Source organism: Octopus sinensis, linkage group LG1 (assembly GCF_006345805.1).
Source record: "Octopus sinensis linkage group LG1, ASM634580v1, whole genome shotgun sequence".
Classification (NCBI taxonomy): domain Eukaryota; kingdom Metazoa; phylum Mollusca; class Cephalopoda; order Octopoda; family Octopodidae; genus Octopus; species Octopus sinensis.
The window spans coordinates 74,050,114-74,062,306 of record NC_042997.1 but is presented as its reverse complement, the minus strand read 5'-3'; the positions used below and the strand labels follow the sequence as shown (position 1 = coordinate 74,062,306).

Sequence of the window (12,193 nt, the reverse complement as noted above, 5' to 3'; positions counted from 1 at the left end):
ATGTGTGTGTGTGTATGTATGTATGTCTATGTATGTATGTATGTATGTGTATGTATGTATGTATGTGTGTATGTATGTATGTGTGTGTGTATGTATGTGTGTGTGTATGTGTGTGTATGTATGTATGTATGTATGTATGTATGTATGTATGTATGTATGAGTGTATGTTTACTTTATTACTAATTACTCTCTTCCAAGAACATTTTCACTCACTCTTAGCTCTTAGCTTCCCATACATTTTACTCATGTATCTATCAGCATCATAGACAGAATACTTTCACTTTAGTCTTCCTCAAATCACTCTGTCGCTATTTACTTTCATTTTATTCGTTGCCCACTGTGTGTGTGCGTTTGCGTGTGGTGTAAACCAGACTAAGAAAAGCATTTGACACACACACCAGAATGTGAGTTTTCTGTAAATTTTGCTTAATTGGAGTTTAAATTTTTAAAACTAGACCTGGCATGACGCGATGCATTGTACTCTTAAAAATGCCAGGTAAATTGTAATTGAAGAAATCCTATATTGTAGATTTGTATAACTCCCAAAGGGAGGCAGATAAAATCTGCCTTTTATAATAAGAGATATATATATATATATATATAAAACTCTAGTTGTGTGAGTGTCTGTCCCCTTCGATTTAGATTCCTAACTCCTCCCACATTTTGCGGTGCAGTTTAACCAAATTCGGGTATCTTATAGTCGTGATTCATATCGAGCCCGTCTGACTATTAGCGCGCGTCTACGATGAGTCTACGATTTTAAAAATAATTTAACATAATTTTTTATTCCATTTTAATGCATAAAATGCATCGTGTGTCGATGGCGGCGGAGTTGGCGTCCACGCTCACAGCTGCACCTGTTTGCTTCTCCCCCTTCCCTCCCTCGTGAAGCTGTGGGGAAGGGAGTGTAAAGAAATCAACGTCGTAATGCGTTGTGAAGGAAACCAGCGTTCTTTTAGAATAACGACTTCATGGCTTGAAGACACCAAAACAAAAATGGCTAAGAAAGCCCGAATTTATAAGGGAAGTAACTCTCTAAAAATGCTTATATAGTTATTTCCCTTACAAACCCGAGCAACGCCGGGCGATATTGCTAGTATATATATATATACATATATACCACAGGCTTCTTTCAGTTTCCGTCTACCAAATCCACTCACAAGGTGTTGGTCGGCCCGAGGCTATAGCAGAAGACACTTGCCCAAGATGCTACGCAGTGGGACTGAACCCGGAACCATGTGGTTGGTAAGCAAGCTACTTACCACAGCCACTCCTGCGCCTATGTATGTACCAGGCTTTAAAATAATAGTACTGAGGTCATTCGTTCGATTAAGATTCTTCTTGGCGGTGCCCCAGCATGGCTGCAGTCTAATGACTGAAACAAGTAAGATAAAATAAAAGAATAAAGAAAATAAATTTTCAAAAATTTCCATCGTACTTTTGTGACTCGCTAACTGACAAAATCCATCAGGCGTAACGGCCATGGTTGTAGAAAGGCAAAGAAACTTTTTCGCGCTTCATGTTCTATGAATAAAACTGAATCTAACAGTTTGTGTTTTTTTTTAATAGTTTACGCGGTTTTCGTTATTGTTTCAATTTTTGTTCACGATCTTACTTGCCAAACAACTATGACACTTGCCAGACAACAATGAAAAGATATTAAAAGAATGGCATGAAATAAGAAACAAAATTTATATAAGGGAATAGTTAGAAAACGAGGTAGACATAGAAAGAAAAAGCTGTGTATACAGTCAACTGAACTGGATGAATTACCGCCTTTGCATGTGTAGCAGCTGCTGTTACCCCCACTCCTCTTCAGTTCCTTTTACTTATCATTTTCAACTAAACTTCTGCGTGAACTGAACGCTCTCAGTTTCTAAGAGAGGAAAGCGAAGTCTTTCAACTTAGAAAACGAAAACATATTAGTTTTTCTAAACTAACATTCATTAAAAACTACCACCAGCAACATTGCGTAGTGTGTCAACAACAATAACAATTGTCATCATTGTCCATAAATAAACACTAATCGCTTTGTGTGTATCTATTTTTCGTAAAACAAAGAAGAAACAGAGATGAGTTCAGAATCTCCTCGCCCTAAAAGAACAAGATACTCTCTCAGACAGTAAGTTTGTTTAATATTCAATACTTAGTTTCTATTATTTAATATGTATATTTTATTTATTTACTAATCTGGGCTACTATCACAATTTGTATTCACTTCCCCTCAAACGCCACGTTACGCATACACACGCAGACAGACGTGTGTGTGTGTGTGTTTGTGTGTGTTTGTGTGTGTGTGTGTGTTTGTGTGTGTGTGTGTGTGTGTGAATCTGTATGTTTATGTGTTTTGTATGTTTATGTGTTTTGTGTGTCTGCATGTGTGTGTGTGTGAACAAGAAATTGTCTTAGAAATAACCGTGCGCGCCAAAAACCGTAATTTCGTCGGAAGTGTTTCTTCAAATCAACGTTACCGTTTTTATGTTCTTTAGCATAAGTACAGCTTAGTGCCCCCATCTCTGTCGTTGTTTTCCCATGATTTTCTGAAAAATGCATATTTTAAAACCATATTTTTGAAGACATAGGCATGCGAAAGGGTAGAAATCTGAAAAAAGGTGGCGTGCTAGAATTACAAGGAACTGGTAGTTATAAAATCAAGATCGAGTAAGGAATGATCCGAAATTCATACATACATACATATTCACGTGGCGTGTGAGTATGCGTGTGTATAAAATACCTATAAATATATATATATATTTATCTATAAGAGCATATATTTACATGCATATATACTCTTTTACTTCTTCCATTCGTTTGATTGCGGCTATGCTTGGGCACCGCCTTTAGTCGAGCAAATCGACCCCAGGACTTATTCTTTGTAAGCCTAGTACTTATTCTATCGTTCTCTTTTGCCGAACCGCTAGTTAACGAGGACGTAGACACACCAGCATCGGTTGTCAAGCGATGTTGGGACACACACACGCACACACACACACGACGGGTTTCTATCAGTTTCCTTCTACCAAATCCATTCACAAGGCTTTGGTCGGCCGAGGCTATATTAGAAGACACTTTCGCAAGGTGTCACACAGTGGGACTGAACTCGGTATCATGCAGTAAGCAAGCAACTTACAGCACAGCCACTCCTGCGCCTATAAATATAATATAATATAATATAATATAATATAATATAATATATATAGGCGCAGGAATGGCTGTGCTGTAAGTTGCTTGCTTACCACATGGTACCGAGTTCAGTTATCGAGGCAATCAAAATATGCCCGCGCTCATATGGCGTTGTGGTTAAGAGCTCCGGGCTAATAACCCCAAGATTCCGAGTTCGATTCCAGGCAGTGACCTGACTACTACTACTACTACTACTACTACTACTACTACTACTACTACTACTACTACTACTACTACTACTAATAATAATAATAATAATAATAATAATAATAACAACAACATCGAAATATACCTTAAGAATGAGAATCCAGGTTCGAAACTACCCCAAGATGAATGCTGGAGGGTACATCAGCCGAAACGTTGTGCTAACATCAAACAAGATGAAGACAAATATCCGTCAAATGTAAATAATGTATATATATATATATATACTTGGTGAAATTGATTAATTAATTAATTTTACCCTCAATTGTTGAAATATATATATATATGTATATATGTATATATGTATGTATGTATGTATGTATGCATGTATGTATGTATGTATGTATGTATGTATGTATGTATGTATGTATGTATGTATGTATGTATGTATGTATGTGTTTATACATACATACATCATTGTTAAATATCTAATTTTGACCTGGTTATATGCTGAAATTTTAATCCGTTATTTATATTTATGAGATACCAACGATTTTTCTATTCAGATGACTTGATTTAATTCTGATAGTCACATGCACACTCAGAAAATAGTTGCCTGCAGGTGTTAGTGTATCTTGTCTCGTTCATTACACTGTGATAGCATTTAGTCCTTCTATCTTGATATTTTACACTCCCACCCGCTACATTTGGGCACAGTTATCATTATGTGGCTAGGAAGGTAATTTTGCAGTCATGAGGTACCCAGTTCAATCCTACTGTATGGCATGTGGGTAATTTCTGTTTCTATAGCCTCGAATAGTTCCTTATGTTGTGAATTGAATTGGGTAGAATGAAAACAAGGAAAGCCTTTTGATCCGTAATTCTGTCGACATAATCATGCACAGTGACGCACTGATTCTAATTTAGGATAATGTTAAAACAATATCTACGAAATACTCAGTGACTCAGAGCCGTCTTGAGGTACGGGCACACAGGGCAGTTGCACAGAGGCCCCTCGGGCCTAGAAGCTCAATTCTGGCATATGTACATTTGCCAGAATTGAGCCCCTAGGCAATGTATCTATCTATCTATCTATCTATCTATCTATCTATCTATCTATCTATCTATCTATCTATCTATCTATCTATCTATCTATCTATCTATCTATCTATCTATCTATCTATCTATCTATGTGTGTGTGTATACATACATATATTCTCCACCACGCCAAATTGAATTCTACAAACAAATGCACATTGTACGTTAAGTATATGTGGTTGCTTATAAATATAAATACATACATACATACATACATACACACTACATACAACATACATACATACATACATTATATTATATAATATATATATATATATATATATATATATATATATATATATTTATTATAGTGGGATTGGCCAGTGTATGGCCTTACCCTGGATTTCTCGCTCATAAGTGGTTTAACCTTGGCGTACCTGAAGACACGCCCTAAGGCTAAACCCTTTATGAGCGAGAAACCCAGAGTAACCCTATAAACCGGCTTACTACACTATAATATTAAGTTCTCTACATCTTAGAGTGTGCTTCTCCTCCGGATTTATGTATTTCTACTAATGATATGAAATGATATGATATGACATATATATATATATATATATATATATATTATATATATATATATATATATATATATATATACAAAATGAGAAAATGGAGAAACATACCTAAATCAATCATCAACCATCAGATAATACCCAATCAATACTTTATTAAACCTTACACAACAGCAATGACATTATACATAATATATTACAAATATACTAGACATAGAAATAAAATAGAAAATACAATTACATCGTAGCTGACAGCAGTTTCGGCCGTGAAGACAGGTATGTCCCATTTAACCTATTAGCCATATAAAGCAGGTATAAATGAGACATTAACAAGATTGTCTCACGGCCTCTTCAGAGAATTTAATGTAAGTATGAAAAGAATTTACATATAATATAAAAATAAAAAATATAAAAATGTGTGCATAGACACTCATAATTCTACACACACACACACACACACACACACACACACACACACACACACACACACACACACACACACAACACATATATATATATATATATATATATATATATTATATATATATATATATATATATACATATATACGCACATATATTGGGTTGTCCAGAAAGTTCGAGCCGATTTATAGTAGCTTACGTTTCGACTTATTTTAGAACATGGTTGAGTCCATAAAATAGGATTTGACTACATCTCCATTCAGAGTACAGTTTAAGCAAGATTTTGAGTTGAGTTGTTTATAACGGAGTGTTTTTGTCGTAAGTAGCGTTAAATATTTGTTCGTTTGTTACTGTTCGAATTGCTGATATTGCAAATTGTTTTGTTTTTTCCCCATTGGGGGAACAATGGAGAAAACGCCGGCGAGCGGCCACAGTTATGCGGCCGCAACTGGAAATGGAATAGAAGAGGAAACGTTGGAAATAATTGAAATTAAGGTAGAACCAAGGAAAATGAAGGACCGTGAGAAGAGGGAGATACGTTAAAGTTAACGCCGCCTGCAGAACTGAGAAGCAATGTAACAAAAGGAACAGTTATATTTAAAACGATGAAAATAACAACGAGAAAGATAGAGATTGCGACTGTGGAGGAAATTGAAGAGTTTTTGAAAGGCATAAAAAAACTGACGACATTTATAACAAGAGGAAGGAAATACGCCACCGTGGAGTTGCGCTTTGCGACAGAGAAAGATGCAATTAAGATCGGAAGAATGGGTGCTTTTACCTTCGTAATGTGGCAAACATGTGGCCAGAGTGCGAGTAGGCAAAATACCCCCAGAACTAAATGAAACATGGCTGATGACAGCCATAATGTTCAATATGAAAGACGAGGCCTAGATACTGAGGGCCACAAGGACGCATAGAATCAACTACTAGGGATACGGGATCGAGCTCACTAATCGGATTGCTGAGATGATAGTGCTACCCGACGACTTGAGATTGAGAGTGGTGGTGGAGGGCAGGCCGCCTGTATGTTTTGCATGTGGAAAGAAAGGCCGCATGAAGGCGAGGTGCCCACAGAGAGAACAGACGGAGAAGCAGGAGGAGGGATTCGCGGTGGTGGAAAGGAAAAGAAGAAGTGGAAGAGTGAGCCCGCCACCAGCTGACCAGAAAAAGAAGAAAGAAGAGGTGGAAATGAAAGCTGCGACCAGAAGGAAGGAAGACAAAAGGGTTGTGGAGAAAGAAAGTGAAAAAGTAATTGGAAAAGCGTGCGAGAATGAGTTACAGAAGGAGGAAACAGTATTAAAGACGCCGGTTATTTCAGCGAAGGAGAAAGATTCAGGAGTCCAACTGTACGAGGGTAAAATGGAGAAATTGTTCAGAGTGGAGAGGGAAAAGGAAAAGGTACCAGAAGTGAAAGTAGAAAAGAGAAGACCAAGAAAAGGAAAAAATAAATGGAATTTCGTAACATGCAAAAAACAAAGAGACGGAAAGAAAAGTTGTAAAATTTAAGCATATCAAAAGAGTGAGGTTACCCACGGAAATGTATTCAGAGAATGTGAATACCATTGTGGTCAACAAAGACACATACAAGAGACTGAGAGACATGTGCGGAGACAAGATTAACCCGCCCGGAGTGTTGATGGAGTTCGACGAACTGCCACTCGTAGTCTTGGAGCCTTACATGAAGTATTAAAAAGGAAAAAAAGAGTAAGTAAAATTATTTTGTTGAAAGAAAAAAAAGGGAAATAGCAAAAGCTTCATGTAAAAAATGAGAAAAAAAGATGATTAAGAAAAAACAATAGAAAAATAGAATGATTGTAAATAATGTGTATAAACATTCAAATGCTACTGCATAGGAATGGGATCCATGCAGCCATTTCATTTCTTCATTTTCATATAACATTTCGTTCTCATTCGTTTTATGTTTTTTGTCCTCATTTTGGTGCTGTGTCTGTCCTTGTAGTGTCCCCCTCTGTGTTGTGGTTGTGGTACCAAATAAAGAAATATGAGTACAGTTTAAGCTAGGTTAGCATTTTCATATTTATTTATGATCTGTTCACTATTTTTATTCCTACATATTCTCAATACTTGATTTATTATTGCTAGGTACAACAAACAAAGCCTCATCCCTATATAGACCACCTTGTAATTCTGGGATATCTCTGTTTATGCATTTTAATAAGTATGCTCCCACCAGATTCGTTATCTTCGCCGAGTCACTAGAGCCCATAGGTATATCAAAATTATTAGGGGTATCCGCCCTAGTCCATAATTTACCTTCAAATTCGATGATAGTTTTTCTAGCTAATAGGATGATGTAAATTTCCTCCCTAGATATGAGAGAGCGGTTCTTAGCAAAAATAAGCGATTTATTAAGTAAAATGGGGGATATACTTGAATAGTATTTTTAAGAATTTAAGATATGTACATTTGTATATATATATGCATTGTATATATATATTTATTGTATATACATTATATATATACATTTGTATATACATATACATACATATATATATATATATATATATATATAATATATATATAATATATATAATATTATATATATATATATATATATCTATATAATATATATATATATATAGATATATATATATATATATACACACACCACACATATATACAGGCGCAGGAGTTGCTGTGTGGTAAGTAGCTTACTTCCCAGCCGCATGGTTCCGGGTTCAATCCCATTGTGTGGCACTTGGGCAAGTGTCTTCTACTATAGCCTCGGGATGACCAAAGCTTAGTGAATGGATTTTGTAGACGGGAACTGAAAGAACCCCGTCGTATATATATATTTTATATATATATACATATGTGTGTGTGTGTGTTTATGTGTGTGTGTTTGTCCTCCCAACATCTCTTGACAACCGATGCTGGTGTGTTTACGTCCCCGTAATGTAGCGGTTCGGCAAAAGAAACCGATAGAATAAATACTAGGCTTACAAAGAATAAGTCCTGGGGTCGATTTCTTCGACTTAAAGCACTGCTCGAGCATGGCCGCAGTCAAATGACTGAAACAAGTAGAAAAATAAAAGAATATATATTCATTAAAAATAACAAGGTAAAAGTTTTTATTTTTCCTTCCCTTCGAAATTGCTCTTAAATGTGGTTTTGGTCGTTTTCACTGCTCATTCTAGCGTGTAAAATTACCTGTTAGAGGTAGTTTCTCTTGTGTTTAAAGGTACACTATTTCATATATATATATAACTTACTTGGAAGTTATATATATATATATAACTTACTTTGTCAATGTAGCGTAGTCGACCCAGCAGTAATCTCTTTTAGAGAGACTTAGTAATTTTAATATTTCTATTATTGAAAACAAGTGGATGTATTCCACCGAAACTAGGTAAATAAAACCTTCGAACAGAGACGATCAGTGGCGACACCTACTGGGTCGACTACGCTACATTGACAAAGGGCAAATACCCTGAAAGGCGTCTGATTAGCAGTGTGAAGCGGCTGACCTCCCTTGTTCGAAGGTTATAATGGACACAGTTTGTGTGTCAAATAGCTATTTTAAGGCGATGGCCTCATGGAGCTAATCAGCGACAGCTTTTAGTCTTATATCTATAAGACTGCCATATTAATATGGCGATAACCATTTATATATATATATATATGTGTATATGTATTTATATATATATATATATATATGTATGTCTATATAATATATATATATATATAGACATACATACTGCATATAATGTATGAATGTATGCGTATATATATACATACATATGAACGTATATATATATAATATATATATATATATATATATATAGATATATATATATATATATACATACATATATATATAATATATACATACATATATGAATGTATATATATATATATATATATATAATATATATTCTATATATATATATATATATATAATATATATATCCACACATATATATATACACACACATATATATATACACACACCAATATATAGATATATTATATATATATATATATATATATATATACATACATATACATATGAAGGTATGTGTATGTATATGTATATGTCTATGTATATATATATATAGTATATATAATATATATATATATATATATATATTATACTCATATATACATATCTATATAAATGCTGTGGTCTGGTCATCTCGTAGAATGGATAACTCAAGAGTTCCAAAGCAGCTTTTTTATGGGCAATTGACAAATTTTTCCCGTCCAACAGGGCGTCCTCTTCTTCGTTACAAGGACAAACTAAAAGACAATCTGAAGCGTTGTAACATTGCTCTGAGCTCCTGGGAGAGTGCAGCAGGGGATCGCAGCAAATGGAGGAAAATGTTTTCTAAAGACTAGAGAATTTGAAAGTAACCGCCTTCGTCATAGGGACGCCCTTCGTGCAAATTTGAAAGCAACGCATCAGCAAAATCCACCAAACAATGATTGTGTGTGTCACTGTGGGTTCAAAGCACGAAGCAAAGCTGGGTTAGCTGTCCACTCGAGAACACATTTTGAACCAACGAATAAATGCAAGTGTACCATTGCGAGAAAGTTGTGTGCAAGAACTATCTGGACTGGGGATTGAAGGTAGTCACATGGTTCACAAGGCTTAGGAATTGTTGAAGGTTTAAGAATTGTTGAATATATAATTATATTGATTCTTCTTTCGAAAAATCATAGAACTGCTTCGAAGTGCTCATGCTGAACCCAAGATGCTTGATAGTATACAATATAATATAATATAATATAATATAAAGAAGAAACAAAAATTAGATAATTACCTTGTATTTATGACATACATCAATACAACAAATACATTAAGACATTCAGAGCATATTAAAAGTATTATTTAATGATATAATAGAAATAAGAATATACATGAAAGTATAATCAAGAAGAAATTTGATATGTGGAGTGATATAGCGAGTATAAGAAAACCTTATTAAAAAATTAAAAGTTAAAAATTTAGAATTAAAAATTAAAATTAAAAAGTTAGAAATTACATTGACGACAGTAAGAAACCTTAATGAGGAATTTTAAAGTCAGAGAAATATATTTGCCTTAAGAGTTCTAAAAAAGTATATAGCGGGTTATAATAACAGATAAGAGGTATTTCTACGGCCGTTTCCAGAGTCCATTTGTCCTTGTAAGGAGTGAATTGTATAATTCACCTATAGACAAATGTTCCCTTCTTCAGGAAAATAAGAGCATTTTTCAAAAGAATGTATAGAGTAAGGAAATTTCATTTAAGGTTACATTATGCTTGTCACTGGTTATGGGGTTAGATATTGACTATTTTTATATCGACTTGGTTAGGCATGATGAGGAAGCAGCAATTTAAAGAAATTATAAATATGTTATTATATATTATGAAGTATTCTTGGTAATAAGGAATGATAGAAGAGAAATTGGGATGCAAAAATCGCTATTTATCACTCCGGCCTTCATGAAGGTTGAATGGAATTTGTGAGTACATGAATGAATCGTATCAGAAAATTTATTTAATATATCCGAATTATACGATCTAAGAATAATGTAAGATTCCTTAATGAGCAAATTACATTTATATATATTAGCGTTATAGGGGAATGCATTCACTATTATAGATCACGATATTTTGAAATTAATATTACTCTCTCTTAGATTATGCATATAGGAGGCGAGAATTATTGAATTTTTACATTTCATATTGGTAAAAGAATTTAAATGAGTTCTAGATCTTTTTCTGAAGTATATAGTACTATTTGTATAAGTTCTAGCATAGTATTTATCTGATATTACGGTGCATTTATATACCACATTTTTGCGGAGGCAAAATCCTGCAAGCGGACATGACTCGATATCTCTACAATTACATATATTTCCTGTTTTATGGTTGCTTATTTTATGGGAATGGATTTACTTGATTCAAAGCTATCAATATATGAGAAACATTTTTATTTGAGATTGAATTATATGTGTTTGGTGTTCCGAGTATATTTATATTATTGTTATTCACATTTATATTGGGCTTCTTATCAGTGTTTGAAGTTTTAATTGTTTGACATTGGATTTTACTATTATTTATGGATGCATTAATTGATCCCAAATTTGCCATTGTGCAGTAAAACAATTTTATAGAAGGTTTGTTACTTATTGGATAATATTTGTGATGTTTTGGAAAATTATATCTTAGGATTTTGAAGAACAGCTTAGGCAGGTTTTTAACATCAAGGGAGAAGAGTGGGGCAAACTAAATTACTTCACGCTTTCTAGGTTTAGATTGTTTAGACGTATTAAGTTGTTCTTGAGTTAAGGATTTGCGTTTATTGTTAGGTCCTATTTTATTAGATTTAATATAATTACCTAAAGGCTTAATTTTACTTATATTTTCCAGTTGATTCAAAGTTAGAATTTGAGTTGTTAGTTTTGTTTTAAGTTTAGTTTCGGGTATATAATAATTTTGGTTGCTAAAACCACTTAATTTTCAGGCTAGATTATAGATAGGTGCGTGCGCATTGAATATTTCCTCATTAGCCGAATGATTGGAAATCCTTATCTATATAGCCGTGACTAAACTGTTAATGGTAGATTTAGAATGATTTGAGGAAACATTAGCATATTGTATTATTCGATTGGGCTTACGGTATTAAGATTTAATGTATCGTCTTGGAAGTTTACGACTTTAGTATTCGTATCTCTAAGAGGAATCTTCTTAAGGATTTTTTAATCCTTTCTATCCCCGGTTTAGATAATCCGTATTCCTATAGAGACCGTTAGATGTATTAGGGAAACTATTTTAAATTTGAGACAACAGAGACAAACCACCTGAGCTGAATCTGATGA

At 34.0% G+C, this 12,193-nt stretch overlaps 1 protein-coding gene across 1 annotated transcript in view; it reads left to right on the top strand.

The window, feature by feature from the left end:
* The first annotated feature begins 1,631 nt into the window (after positions 1–1,631).
* Positions 1,632–12,193, top strand: part of LOC115211108 (protein-glutamine gamma-glutamyltransferase K-like) — a 122,680-nt gene continuing 112,118 nt past the window's right edge. The window contains exon 1 of the mRNA XM_029780018.2: positions 1,632–2,122. Coding sequence (XP_029635878.1) covers positions 2,073–2,122 — 50 coding nt within the window. The 5' untranslated portion in view covers positions 1,632–2,072. The remainder of the gene's footprint in view (positions 2,123–12,193) is intronic.